Source organism: Echiichthys vipera (assembly GCF_963691815.1).
Source record: "Echiichthys vipera genome assembly, chromosome: 11".
NCBI lineage: Eukaryota > Metazoa > Chordata > Actinopteri > Perciformes > Trachinidae > Echiichthys > Echiichthys vipera.
This window is the reverse complement of record NC_139836.1, coordinates 15,290,859-15,306,599: the sequence shown is the minus strand read 5'-3', so window position 1 is coordinate 15,306,599 and position 15,741 is coordinate 15,290,859. Positions and strand designations below refer to the sequence as shown.

General features: G+C 37.2%; 1 protein-coding gene across 1 annotated transcript in view; it reads left to right on the top strand.

Moving 5' to 3' along the window:
- eys (eyes shut homolog) overlaps positions 1 to 15,741 on the top strand; it is a gene marked incomplete at both ends in the record, with an annotated part of 161,773 nt that overhangs the window by 25,848 nt on the left and 120,184 nt on the right. The window contains 9 exons of the mRNA XM_083923228.1: positions 586 to 749; positions 905 to 1,158; positions 3,326 to 3,430; positions 7,204 to 7,326; positions 9,708 to 9,821; positions 11,206 to 11,328; positions 12,622 to 12,735; positions 14,488 to 14,610; positions 14,713 to 14,826. Coding sequence (XP_083779354.1) covers positions 586 to 749; positions 905 to 1,158; positions 3,326 to 3,430; positions 7,204 to 7,326; positions 9,708 to 9,821; positions 11,206 to 11,328; positions 12,622 to 12,735; positions 14,488 to 14,610; positions 14,713 to 14,826 — 1,234 coding nt within the window. The remainder of the gene's footprint in view (positions 1 to 585; positions 750 to 904; positions 1,159 to 3,325; positions 3,431 to 7,203; positions 7,327 to 9,707; positions 9,822 to 11,205; positions 11,329 to 12,621; positions 12,736 to 14,487; positions 14,611 to 14,712; positions 14,827 to 15,741) is intronic.

The following is a 15,741-nucleotide window of genomic DNA, read 5'->3' as shown; positions in this document are numbered from 1 at the left end:
TGTATAAATGAATTGACCCTCTGCATTTAAAAAAAGAAACCGAATCTGAACAGAGCAGCTTTTTTCTGATGACAGATGGAGATGATCACTCACTGTGGAGAAAGCCTTGTGCTGGCCCCCTTACAGAAATGCCATGATGTCTGCATTATACAGCTTCCCACAAGCCAGCTCTTCCTCAGCCTCTTTGTTTCCCCTCTACCATATATACACATGTACCAGCTAGCGTCTGTTATCTGTTTTGTCACAGAGAACTCTTGGGAGGTTTAGCCCTCAATGACCATTGATCTCGTCTTGTAAGACATGACGCAGACATGCTACATGGAATACTGAGAGAACCCAGTATAAAGCATGAATCAGTATTCATGAGTCTGGTATGTGGCTGTAATGAAGCTCATTTCCAAGCAGCCAGGAGCAATGAGGGATATTAGGGATTGCATTGTAAAATAATAGTTATAATTTTGACCAGAATGGACTCTGCCCAATCTAAAATATTACCACACAAGACAATTTGTGTCAATCATTTTTGCACATTTACCAGTATATTTCAGGACCTATGCACCTAACAACACTATCTTCTACCAACAGCCATGTGCCAACGGAGGACGCTGTATGTTGAAGGATGCCAGTAGCTACACATGCATCTGTACACCTGGTTGGTCTGGTCAAAACTGCCGTATAAATGTCAATGATTGTGTTCAACACTGGTGTCAAAATGGAGCCACTTGTGTGGATGAGATTAATGGTTACAGGTGAGTGTTCAAATCTTGATTGTCTTCGGGCAATTCAGGCACCAGAATGTCAATGATTGTAAAAGCTGTGACATTTACTGTTCTCTTCCTTCAGGGTTGAAAAAGTTCCTTTACCTCGATACAGTATTAAGAAATTCTCTTTAATCTGTTGCTAGCTGCCTTTGTCCCAGAGGATACACAGGCATCTACTGTGAAGAGGACATTGATTTCTGTGTTGGTCATCGCTGCTCTGAACATGGTGTTTGCCTGGACCAGCAGTATAACTTTACCTGTCGCTGCATGCTTGGATTCGAAGGGCCGCTCTGTGAACTGGAAACAAATGAGTGCAACAGCTTCCCGTGCGCAAGCGGTGCCACCTGTGTGGACCTAATCAGTGATTATCAGTGCCACTGTCCCCCAGGGTTTGAGGGTATGAGACCATCTGATGTGAATGTGAGCCTATTTTGCAGCTGTTAGTATGGCCAGCCGCAGGAATATCAGGTTTTAGAGCAGACTTTAGTCCTTAAATGTTCAGATGTTAGAGATAGAAATATGTAGCATTTAACAGAAAGTTAATCGCAAACTGCTTGTGATCACTGAACGTTAGGTTTAGTTTTCATATTGAAATGTATGTGTATATGTATCAGGAAAATACTCAGGTTGAGTTTACTTTAGCAGTAGTTGAATATAAAACAGTTTCTGAATTGTCAAAATGCTTTTTGATGGTGGGAAAGAAATGCCTCATCACATCATCATCATTACGTGTTACAACAGGATTTATAGTGACATAAAAATCTTGTATTTGCCCCATTTCATTACAGCAGTGGATATAGCGGTAATACCCTTCACTTCCATTACTGTATAGTTATTTAGAGCTTAACAACATACAAAAGCTTTCCGCTTGAAGGTATGCATTTATTCATCATTGTTAATAAAAATGACAGTTTTTATGATTTTTATATAACATCTGTAGCCTGGGACAAAACTACAAGCTCATGTTTTATTTGCTCTGGCAGTCACTTTCAGACTGATTTCTAGAAATGGGTCAGGCCAATCACAGCCGTTCTGATTTAGGGTGGGTTTTAGACAATGACTGACAACTTGCTGGGCCTTCACGCTTTATGCAAAAATATGCAATAGTGTCATTTTGGACACCACGGCAAGCACAGACCTAGCTTAGTAAAGGGGAGCGCCATTGAGTCATTTTTGAAAACAACCAAGATGGCTGCGGATGTGGATTTTTCTGTTAAAGTACTGTTTTCAAACGCTGATGTCAAAAATGCCAACACTTGTTCACAGACCTATTGGTATGACACCATCACAGCTCATCTCAGCACACTGCAGTGTTTTAACATTTGTCCATCAGCTCAGCTCTATGTCACAACTTTCCTCACTCTGATTGGTTGTACAGTAGGTCCACCCAATTGCGTCCAAAGGAATTTTCGGTCCAGGGCATTTGATAAGGTAGATGTCAGAATGAATGGTCTGGACGGACAGGCATAGGCATATCCTGTGTCTGAGTAGTTGATCAGTTGGTTATGTTTAAGCATGAGGAGTGAGATTGGTTATGGTACGAATTTAAGGGTAAGCCTGCTCAGAGAAGTAAGGCTATAATACTTCTCGGAAATTGAAAATGAAGTGAGGGGTTCCATTAGTCTGGCGATGTCAGGCTTTCTATAGGGTAAATTTAACTCGGGTAAAGTTACCTGTTACAATAAATGTTATTATGTTAAAGGTGCGGATTCAATACCATAAAAAGGTCCCTTTTTATTTTATCTAATTATGCCAAAATCAAAAACAAATTAATAATCTATTTCTTAGACACTTGGCTTTATGTGGTCAATATTGCCAGTCTTCACATGTGAAAATCCAAATTAAACAGTGGTTCAGTAATGGGTAAGCAGTTCAATTCATTACTATTGGCTGGCCTTAACGATCAGACTCAGTATCACAGACTGTGCAGTACAAAGTGTGTCTTGTACAGTATATTTAGGCTGGAGTTACCAGCTACCTTAATAACGTGAATATCTTACAGTGCATGCACTTGCCAGCATGGGGTTGTGATGGCAAAATTACCTTTTGTGTAGACAGAAGGGAAGATGGAGCCGTAGAGCCTTGGGTGTCATGCTGTTTGTTCCTCATAAGCTCTCTGGCTCAACAAAGAACAAAGAGGTCTGAAATATAGCCAGAGGCCAGGCCTAGTTGAGCATTAAATTTGCCTGTAATCTGGAATTTATTCTTGCCTAGATCATAATAAATTTGAGGTTCTGCATACATACGAGCTACAACATGCTTAACACATAATCATTCAATCACATTTTGAGCAAATACAATCAGAGGCAATCAGCTGCCTCAGGAAATAAAATCCTACCGCCAATAAACTGGATGCTGCTCAATGTTGGGGAAATAAACAGAAATGTGTGCTGCATGTTCAGAATGTATTTAGTATTATTATTCACACACCAAAGCTTCTTATCTACAATAACTATAAAATGTCCACAGTGACAGGAAAACGTACTGTTTAGTGCAAACATAGCTTAAACTGTAGTCTCTCTGACAGTGAATATAATTTATTTTTTTCTCTCCCTATCCAACAGGAAGGACCTGTTTTGAGAATCTAAATGATTGCTGGTCGCTGCCTTGTCTAAATGGAGGCTTGTGCATGGATCTGATAAATGACTACATTTGTCATTGTCCTATTGGTAAGTACCAAGTACTTGTGTATTATTGAGAATGTTTACAAAAATATCATGCTATTAATTTTCCACATATCTACTTTTGGAATACATGGTGGGGAGTTTATTTCTAATGCATTAACTTACAAACTTGTTTGTTTACTTTGATCATTTTTCTATTTTTGTTCAAGAGGTGCTTCTAAATAAAGCAAAGACATGAATTATCAGGTTCTCAAGTTTGAATGCAGGCTACAATCTGTATTATGGGTAAGGGCTTGATAAAAAAACAAGAAGTGTTTTGTTCTTTAGGTTCGAAGTTATTATTCAGTAGACCTGTAAAGAAAACGTCTCGCTAAGCATTGATGCATGCAATCATGACTGAGATTTGTTTTTCAGCATTGTCCTTCAATCAAATAACATTGCTTGTTACACATTTCTATATGTTAGACATTTCAAAACACATGTTCCAGAAATAATCCATAATCAGTCCATAATAGAGCGAGGTATGCATTCCTCGGTGTGCAGCTGATTTTACTGCGCCCTCTGGTAATAAAATAGTTAATCACTACTTGATTGCACAAATCAGAATGCCACAGTCCAGTGTCACATTGAATAATAAACAGCCACAATCCACAGAACAGGATTTACAGACAAATATTTGATAAATAAAATCCACACAACATAGGTGTTGACCGGACACAAAATGCACTCTGGCACTTGGCACATGGCACTGGGTATGTTTGGCTTCATTATTTTCTCAATGTATTCCACAAAGACAAAAGAACTGTACAGGTTATTCGGGATTTTTTTCATTAATATTCTTTTGTCTAAGTCTACCCTCATACTGAAGTTGTTTGAATATGATGTAGGGTAACTGTATCACTGTTGTTTTGTTGCCATTGTGCATCTTGTTTTAGTTATCCGTCCCTTTCCCTCAGCTAAATATGCCTTTATTATACTGCGCAATAAATCAACACAAATGTGGGTGAGGCCATTAAAACATTTACTGCATTGAAACACGTGCAGCACCTGTTACATGGCATGTTTAATGATATTATGGACACAGCAAATGCATCACTGTGAAATAATCTGCTCTTATTAGTCTTCTGCTCTTTGCTCAAATTAAATTTGGGCAAAAACAGAACACCAATGTGTCAGTAAAGCTCCCATTACTGTTTTGTCTTTATTGAAAGATTTATAGACAGGTGTTTCTGATCACTTATCTTTTCAGAAATATAATTAAATAAATGGTCTGCCATCGTTGCTTGTTTCTCCCTGGAAAAACACACACAAAGAATCAGACTATCACTATTTTCCTTCCCTGTGTTCAGGCCCAGTCCTGCCAGAGTTTCCTGTTTTCAACTACAGTACAGTATCTGTTGTGTACACTTGTATTTCATTGTAACATTTTAAAAAGCATACATGTGTATATATATGAATGAAAAAAACCCAGAAATATCTCCTTTACTTAGACCAAGGTTGCTTAATTCTTTAAATGTGTTGTTCTAGTGACAGAAAAATACAAATGTTTAATCTGCACCTGGATCTTCATCAAAACATACATAGTGATTGTCAATCATGCTAATTAGTTGATGGCAGCCATGTTTTTTGGAGAATGTCTAAATCCTGGCACTGAATCAGACTTGTGAACGTGCATGTCAACACCATTTAAATTTATAATGGTGTTGTTCCGTTGCATAATATCAAACAGAATTGTCAACTTGCTACACTCAGTTTCCATCTTCAGTCAGACATTGCCTCCACTCTAACCTATTTCTATGGGGGAGGGGGATTTGATTCTTCCTCATCAGTCACTAGGTAATGTCACACAATGTCGAGTTTGACAACGCTTGACAACAGTCAATGGCCTTAGCTGGCCATGCCCTGATTGGTTAATCGTTAGTCCCCCTGCAGCGCTCATTGGAAGGATTGTTTTATCAACTGAAAAGCCACTGTTTCATGTCACAATGCCAGGAGAATCAGTCAACTCAGTGGAGTGGGAGGAGCCAAAGGTCCAGGCAAATTTTGCAGCAGGACTTTTAATATGCCAGTCATCTTAACTTGGTTAAAACATTATACATTGTTAAATTATGAATTATACATTCAGCAATTGTGGCATTTTATTTAAGTCTACATGTTACAACAAACTTAAAGATCAGATGCAATTTAGGCGGAGTGGTTGTGAAACAGTTGAGCAAACATTTGATGCAGCTTTTTCTTAAACTGAGTTATCCAGGGAAAATGCGTTGTTTCAAAAAGGTGTGTTTGCATTTTTGGATTTTTTGAAATATAATTATTCTTCCCTTGGCCTATCACCTAACTTTACACCAAATTTTTACAGATTCCTGTATTATTGACACTGCTAACTATAGAACAAAAGGCCAGAAACATGAGAGATTTACGGAAGGTAACAAACAACTCAAGCTAAATGCATGTTTCAATATCTCTATGTATTTAACCTTCTTAAAAGTACCAACTGTATTTGCGGATTTCTATCCAAGAACATGATTTTCAGTTTTTCAGCTCAGTGAAGCAACCAGGACGTTGGTGATGAGAAACGACTCAATGTACTGATGAACAGCAGTTCTCTGAGCCAAGAAATAGTTATGACGGCTGTTATCATTAACCACTGAACATGGGCACATAAGGACTTGGCTTTGATGATAGACAATAGATCACAGTAGGTTTGAGATAGAGAGAAACATACTTTCACTTCGTGCCTTTTGTTTCTTTAGCAGAGTTGGGCTGAGCCACTAGTAGCTGTCAGATAGAACAGGGATTCCCATTTGGAGATGGTGTCACTGTAAATGTGACATTCCTTCATGCAACATTAACCTCAGAGTGAATTGCATGCACAATTGGTTATTAAACACTTCTGAAACACTCTGTTGGAGGCAATAGCTGTCCATTAACTAGTCAAGGCAATACATAATATGATGAGAAAAGGGTAGTTGGAAGGTCATCAAACATCTAGATAGATGTGATGATGTAAAGTATGTGGCTCTGGAAAACGCTTACAATGTAAAGAAACTGGAGACTGCTTACAACAGGAAGTACATATTCTGATATAACTGCTGTCCTGTGGGCATACTCAATTCTTGATGAAAGGGATTTGCTTTAGGAGGTGATGTTTGAAATATTTCACTCCATTGCCAGTGAGTGAGACCTACTTTGCAGACACTGACTGCACACAGATTAATGTGACAGACATGTGGGTACATTTTTCCTGTTTGGAGGCTTTAAAGAGGTTTTTGGTTCGCATAAAAAAATATATATATTCTGTGACTCCATAAAGTGAATCTCTTAGCTTTGCAATGCATATTTTTTGACACATTATGATAATGGCCATGGGTTGAACTGTGGGCAATGAAAAAAAAACACTGTGAAGTCTCCCTTTAAGTCTTATCTTTATTTTTACACCCATGTAATGAGTATCAGTCACACCATCTGTCTGTGCTTTATTTACAACAATAGATATTGACAGGAGTATCTATCAGTGACATGCAGACGTGCGTTTGGTGGGGCAGATAAATGTGATATAGATCAGTTTGGTAGGGTGGGTCTCTGTCAATGATTCACTCAATTAGCATACTGCATAGCAGGTAGATTACAAGGGGAAGAATCAATACTCCCATTAATGCTCTAAAGAAAAGGTGTCTATACCTAATAAAAGACACAGCCACATTAATGTGTGGTTTATAATGTGTGTTCCTGTTGTTTGATGAATGCAGAAGGTCTGCCTATTTCCCAAGGTTTGGCTGTATTTTCCCTCCTCATCGTTAATTCCATTTTCATTGCAGGGTTCAAGGGGAAGGATTGCTCTGTGGATATTGACCTTTGCTCATTTGGACTCTGCAGTGAAAATACATTAATATGCTCTGAGACCAAGGGTGGGCAGAATGTCTCTTGCATGTGCAAAAGAGGTGAGCAAGATCTGAAACAGGTGTTATATTTGTCATGGAGGTATGTTAAAGGACCCAAATTATGTTAATTCTCAGGTTCATTCTTGTATTCTGGGTTCTAGAACATGTTTACATGCTATAAAGTATAAAAAAGACATAATTTATATTCTGAAGATAACTGAATTCACCCTCTGTCTTCCACGTCTGTGCTCTCAGCATTTCTACACGGTCATTGAAGTCAAGGACTGATTGTTACGGCACTGAAGCAGCACTTTCTAACTATATATAGTATAGTTGTAACATCACAACGGCTGTGTGCATTTCTCTGTGGATTTAACTTCTTGATACTTTTACAGTATTTATAAAGCACCATGACCTGCTTTGTAATCAAACATGAATTCTCATTTTTATAATATGGGACTTCTAATAGGTAGGTAGGAAGTCTGCATTTGCTCATGCGTCAAGGTCGCTTTATTAAAAGTACAAGTAGTATCCCACTGTACAGTAAATACTTCAGCCTCAGGTCATGTTTATTCCGTAGATCCAAAAGCAAATCCACTTATATATTTTTTTTATCCTATCATGACTGCATGAGGGTCCTTCACATGTGTTATTTGCTAGGTAATAAGTTTTCATGTGTACTAAAAAATGGTATTTTTACACCTTCATAACCATTTGATAATCTTATGCTGATTTTCACAGATTAATTTGACAGCCCCTGCTGATAAAAACAATTTTGTTTGTGTGTCAGTCAAGTCCCCTCCATGAGGGTGACAGTGTTATCACAGCAGTAGCTGCCAGGAGTGACAGCGATAACACAGGAGTAAGAGGGAGAGGCTTGACCTGTTAGATACTCTGAGATTTGCCAGGGGTAATCAGGCTTCAGACTCCTGCAAGTCAAGGATATATGCGCAGTAAATGAGTGCCACTACAGTAGTGTGTGTACATGCAAAGGAAAGCTTGCGGTTTATTTCTAAATACAGTTACGGTACCCATCATAATTCAGTCGACACTACTCCCCACCAGCTCTGCTATCTCTTTTCAAATGAATGGCTATTACATAGAAGTTCATGTAACCCAATCAATAACCCTAACTTCATTACTTCTGTTGCACTTCTGCTCTGCAGATGTCAAAGTGAAGGATTGTGAGTGATTTCTTATGTAAATGAAAGTAACCTGCGGCGAGCTGCTCTCCCCAGATCACTTCTCAAGGGCACACTGCGAAATGCTGTTTTGTCTCGATGGTTCAGGTCGGCAGTCTTGGCATCCATATTATCTAATGCTTGCCAGCCTAATGTGTTGCAAAACATGTTACTCATACCCTCGCTCGCTATACTGTATATCCCACGCTGTCAACTTTTTGACCCGATATTTAATACTCACACTAAATCATATCCTTGAACCAAGATTGTTGGATGATCTCATTTTGCTTGTATGATTTTGCTAAATTGTGCAAAAAGAGGAAATAAAGTACTTGCGTGTTGTTAAGGTTGCTGGGGGAAAAATACCCAGACTTTAAAGTTATTAATCTCTTTGAAGAGCAGATTTTGCAAGGCCATAATTGTGTTTTAAAAACTGTAAAACTGTTTTTGATAGCAGTAGATTTTTGTTTTACATTAGCATTTATTTCAAAGTAACAACTTTGCAGTGCAAGACATATTTTTGCCATAAAATTATTTGAGCTCCAAAAGCTGTTGTTTCATCAAAAGCTTGGCATGAGACAATTTTGTCATACAGCAGATTTTCGCAGTGCAGCAGCTGTTTTTGTTTGTTTGGTTGTTCTTTCTTTCTTTTCTTTTTTTATTTAAAAATAAAACCCTACAGTGTTGTTTTGGAGGAAAACTGCTTATTCTGACTATTCTTTTAATGTTAATTTTTCCACATTCCTAATTTTTAAGAGCATCCTAGGAGCATTATGCTCTGTTAAGTCCTTGGCTGACTCTGTGAAACATTCACATTGCACACATAACTCTGTGGCGGATAAATATGAGGTTAACCCACACACAGCCTGTGTAGCACCAGCAATAATGTGCCTTAAATGCTGACATGCTTCTTCTCTTTAATGGTCTGTATGTGTGCATTTACACATGTGCACCGATGCATGTTATTTGTTTCGGGTGGTTCCTCCTGTGTATAGATCGACTTTGATCTTAAAAATCACTGGATTTGGCTTGTTTAATGCAATAAATCATAAGGGCAATGACTGGCTCTTATTAAACATGATTAAATGATCCAGTGAGCTGAGTCTGCATGTGCCCAGCAAGCTCTTTGAATCAATACAAGCTTTGAAAACCAGCTTTTGTTCATGAAAACAAAGTCATGCTGATCCTAATTGGCTAAGGAATGAAACCAGGCAAAATGTATTACAATAACAGTGTTGTTTTTTTTCACATATGTTGCAGGGTTTGGAGGGTCATTTTGTGAAGTAAATCTCAATGAGTGCGAATCAAAGCCCTGTCAGAACGGCGGCACATGTGTGGACAGCATTGGCCTGTATCAGTGCCTCTGCTCAGAGGGTAAGTTGCTATGCAATTAGTTCCAACAATAGTTGAGACAATTATTTGGCTAATTCAGACCTTTGTTGGTGTATAAGTGTGTAACCAATGTCACTGGCCAAAATGAAAAAGCCATTCAGAAGTACTCCACACTGTTCAACATTCTGTTGTTTTTTTTCTTATTCCTGTGGATAATTTGACATTTATATGAGATATGTATCTATATATAGATATATATATACAATAAAAACTGTATATATATATATATATATATATATATATATATATATATATATATATATAGAGAGAGAGAAAAGTAAGATCACACAAGAAACAACGAAAAGTTAAAATAAAGATTCAAATATAACATAACACATGAAATAAAGTCATTAATAATAATAACATTAATAATCATAATAAAGAGTTTTAATTAAATGTAGATGGTAGTTGCAATGAATAAACTAAGTGTTAAATTTTCAAAATGTAGATATAGAATTTACAAACATCATTTTGTTGTTTTGTCACCTCCTGTTCTTAAACGGACGTCCGTTCTAGTCCAGACACTGCTGACAATACATACATACATCACAAAACAACTCCCTCGGTATTTGTGGGCATTCACATTCAATGGCTGCTCTCAATTAAGTGTGTATGCATATATATACAGAAGTGCAAGTGAAAAAATACTTTAAATGTCTCTGACCACATGAAATCATTTCATCATTTCATCAGAAATTGTCCCTTGCATCATTAGAATAAGAATGAATAAAATCTTGACTATTTTTCCAATCATTTCTTGGTCCAGTTGACATCTTACCTGTCAGACTTACCTCTGATTAAACCTTGATTGCGGGTGAAGCCTGCTATGCATTTTTAATGATGTCAGGATAATTGTCAAATTTTATGACATGGAGAGGAGGTGGAAATTGGTTCCATGGTCAGTTTGAGAAATGATGAGAATTTGACCTGCACCGATGGTGCTGATAGCCAAGCATTAGTCATGGGCCTCCTGTAGCTGCAGTGTGTGACAGTGCTAATGATAGTCATTTTGTAGCGTGACCATGCGGTGGAATATATTTATGGCAGACTAAAATGTCAGAAATTGGCAGCACTCACTTTTAACCTTTTATTTTTTTAAATATTTAATATGCTGATATAACTTCAATCGTCATGAAAAAATGGCACACTCAATATTACAAAAATAGAACTTATTTCCTTGAATACAGACTGTGGTGCACTGTGGTCTACTCTCCACATTATATACTTGTTTACTTGTGATGAGCTTGCCTTGAAAAGGCATGCAAAATTTCACAACAGTGATAAATTGCGTTTTGTTGCAATTTGATACTAATTAGTATCCTTCTTGTGTTTACTGATGAGATTTATTTTCCTCTATTCAAACAAGGGTTTGGGGGATTGAACTGTGAAGTCAACTATGATGAATGTGTCAATGGATACTGCGCCAATAATTCCACATGTATTGACCTGGTTGCAGACTATGAGTGCATCTGTCCTCCGGGCTTTGCTGGTGAGTTATTTATGTCATCATTTTCATAGTTTAGACTTTATGAATAAAGTGGAGATTGATGACGCTTCAGTACTGATTACCATCAAAGTGGTCCCATTGTCTAATGTAAGAGCTCATTCACCAATTTCAGAATGACGAGAGCCGATTGATTGTTAAGATATCTATGTTTCTCGTTCTGTAGAAACTGAATATAGGATAAAGTATTCATCCAAAGTTGAGGGATTGGCTTCAAAAATCTATAAAATGTGCTTTATGATGTGCATGTACAGTAATACTGATTTAAGATCAATTCTAAGCCGCACATTACTAACACATGTTCATTTTGTCTCCATTTTGATATGTGGTGTGGAGTGAATCAAACTTTTTTGTATTTATCACTCCCACATGTTTGTTGAGCAGTAGTAAGGGAGTTTTATTCATGTGATTTGTGCAGTGGGGGTGTAAAAAAATATTGATACAAATACTCATAAACATCGAGTTACGCATAATTATCTTACGGTATCCATTCACAAAAACACTGTATTTTAATCAGCCGTCAGAGACCAACAGGGCTTTTTAGAGGCTGTAGTTGGCTCCATTTTAAAGCTAGACGTTATAATATATAATATATAATAATATAAAACTTAACAATCTAAGAAATCCGTTGGTACCAACCATGTCATGCTAGCTTGCTGGAAAGAAGTCTAAATAATGCTGCAAAATTAGGCAACATTTTTCTAGTTGTTTTTTTAAAATGCATGTACTTTTATGTATTTTTAAAATGATGTATTTTGTGTATCAGTATTGTAATGCATTTTCAGCCATTTCCACTCCAGCGTAACAATGTATGCATAATGTTGTCTTCCTTATGCTAGGACAGTTTTCTTCAAATTAGATTAAAAAAATCCCAATGCTCACCTTGCTTACAGTATTACAATGTATCACAATATAGTGAATCATATCTCCTGTATAATGACACATATTGTATCACCAAATGATTGCCAATACACAGCCCTAATTAGCAGGCTGAAAACTTTAAAGGCATAGTGTTTGCCTTTGGCTGTAGGAGGAAACTGTGATAGAACAAAGATATAGCAGTTATACTTTAGTATCACCCCCACTAGCTCCCTTACTGATCATATGCACCCTTTACATCATGCTGGTTCACCACCTTAATGGTTGTTACTATCCGCAGTCAAACTCATTTGTACAACAGGATATTAAGATGTGTCATTATGTTGGTGGTGTGCTATTTTTTCTTCGTGTGCATTCATTTTTATAGTGCTCACTTAACAATCTTTATTTACCTCTCAGGTAAGAATTGCTCCACATCTGTCTCTGCCTGTGCATCAGATGTTGAGTTCTGCAGAGATGGAGGAACCTGCTCCTACAATTCAGCTGGAGAAATACGATGCATTTGCCCTCCAGGTATTAAAGGATATGTATACAGTCGATTGGTAATGAATTAGCGAAGCTCAATATTTGTTTTGATACATGAATCAAGCGTAGTGGTTTCTTTCTAGTCAATACTACAGTGATTCCATCTAGAAATGAAGCCATGCAACAGTATGCTGAGTAAAAATTACACAAAGCTTTATGATCATTATAACCTCAGTGTGTCATGTGCTCGTCTTGGCCTATTTTACACCAAGCCCTGTCTTTTAAATTCAGTCCTTAATGCATGTGAAAACCTATTAGTGTTTTTGATTACTGTGGTATCACAGTTCTAAGTGAATACCATTCGAAAGCACATGTACAAATCCACAAATTAGTTACAATTGGTAAAAAAAAAAAACACCACACACTACACCCTTTTTTTCTTCTGTAGGATGTGTACTGTTGCTGAAATCTCTACTTGGTTTTATGTAAATCAGCATGGAGGAAAAATACTGGCAATGACAGCATTATGTGAAATCATAATCCATGATGTCTGCCAGACGTGGGAAGTCAGGAAGATACTGTACACAGCTCAAAACATCAATCACTACTTTGATCCCACCTCTTACAGGACACCATGGCAATGAATGCTCCTCATCTAAGAACCAATGTGTGTCAAATCCTTGCAACCCTGGGGGGACTCTCCTCTGTGAATTGCTGGCAAATACTTACAGATGTGTGTGTCAACATGGATACTCTGGACAGCACTGTGAAACACCTATAAACCACTGTGTTGATGGCCTGTGTCAACACGGTTCAGCGTGTGTGGATTTATCAAGAGGGTTCAAGTGTGATTGTTTACCAGGTAGGTTCACCACCCAGCAGGAGCTTTTCTCAAATGGAGGCAATTCCTTGAATGAATCATGTATATAGCGGACACACTCTTGGTTTGATGCTTTCCCTTGTTCAGCTTCCTTCTCTGTGGGAGTCTAATCTCGTCAGCCTTAAGCAACAACACGTAGCAGCCTTATGAAATGTGTAAGTCAGGGCTCAGTTCATCAGGTTGTGAGCTGACTTCAAAGAGGTGAGGATGCTTGGAATGTGCGTTTGCCCAATTAGGATCCAAAAGTCTTCTGTGGAATTGTATCAAAGGAATTGTTTACTACCAAAAGGAATACACTGCCATTAGATAGCATGTTACTTGTACCTAATATGAGTTTATTAGATTAAGTCAGTTAAAAAAAAGTCTAATTATTAGTTAATGCCACTACTTTTCATTGCAGAAATTTCCAAGTAATTACTAGATACAGGTAATTAAGATAATTATATATAGTATATATGTGGAAATTGGCAGAATGTTTTTTTTTTTTTTAACTTTGGGTAGTAATGTGTAAACATTCTGAGTTTTATTTTGTTTTTTGTTGAATATCTGCAGAGGTTGCGTCAGAATTCTGTGGCCACTGATTTTGCATCGGCCTTCTCATTGTGTAGTGCAGTGTAAATGTATAAAAACATTGCTCAATACTAGTGGTACCGCTGTTTTATACAATATTTAATTTGTTGTCATTAATTGATAATACAGTAATCGTATATTTTGTTTATTTATTTGTGCATTAGAAAGAAAGGAAACACTGGAAGAAAATCAGCTAATCAAATAGTATTTTGCTCTTTACTAATAGCTATATAGGACTAACCAACCATATGATCACTACTTCAGATCTTTGCTAGGCAGTGTTTTAGTCCATCCTACAGTTATTACTTTAAAGATTGGAGTATCCCACAGAATATTTGCTCTCTCTGCAGGTTTAACAGGCCAGTTTTGTGAGATAAACATTGATGATTGTGAAAAAAAGCCATGTGGAGCCCTGAGTATTTGTAAGGACACTCTCCATGGTCACAATTGCTTCTGTGCTCCTGGATTTATTGGTAAGTGAACGCTATCTTCATCGTATTCTTTTTGAGTTAAAGTGACATTTTATTCACAGAAGCAACATGTCAACATGTTGCCCGCCTTTCATACTTTCTAAGGAAATAACTGCGAGATTGAAGTGAATGAGTGTCTCAGCCTGCCTTGTCTAAATGGAGGCTCCTGCATTGATGAGCTCAACTCCTTCAGCTGCCAGTGTCCTTTTGGAATCATAGGTATTTTATATGTTTCTTACTGTGACTGCATTTGTTTGCATGACATAGCTCAAACCTTTATGTGACAAATGATGCGTCAGAGCCAACTTCCGTAAGACTCTGCAAACCAGTGTGTGTATGGACATGAATATGGCTATCGAATCTTGAGGGAATGTATGTATTATTTCACACATCGACAATTTTCATATAATGTGGTCTGACTTTTAGAAACGGAACTACAAATTTAGCCAAACTAGATATTTAACTGTGATCTGAGGGTGCCTTAAATCTCAAGTCACCAACACAGAACTTAAATAATACACTTATAAATGTTTAGTGAGTGATGTTTGAATTAATTGCAACATTTTACAAAACAAATTAAATCAATTTCACTTGAATTCAAACATGAGGCGTAATAATTAAAATGTCAAGTAATTTGGTGTCAATGCAACAAAGAACTTGTTTAATTTGCAGTGAAACTTAATAAGATGCAATCTCACATGTATGAGGGCACTTTTGAAGTTTGTTTAATTCTCTTAGTGTTAACTTGTGCTATCAGTACGTGTCCATGCAGTATATGTCTGATCATGCAATTTCAAACTTGCCAATTAATAAACTTGTCTCATTAAATATACTGCACCACTATTCTGGAATTCTGATTAATAATTTCCACAATACAATCAATAACTTTCAGCCAAAAATGACCGTATCAATAAATAGTAAAGACGAAAAACACTTTTCTTTTTCTCTGATCTTGCTTAATAACGTTGCCTTAAATGATAAATGATTACTTAACACATTAGCAAGACAGTGGGAGATGGTTAACAATTTATTGACATAGTCACGTGGGTATTCCTATGAACACGCATTGCTAAGACTAGGCGTAGTTAGGACTAGGCAGAAGTTTGGTTTGTGCAATCGACATAAAGTCCAATC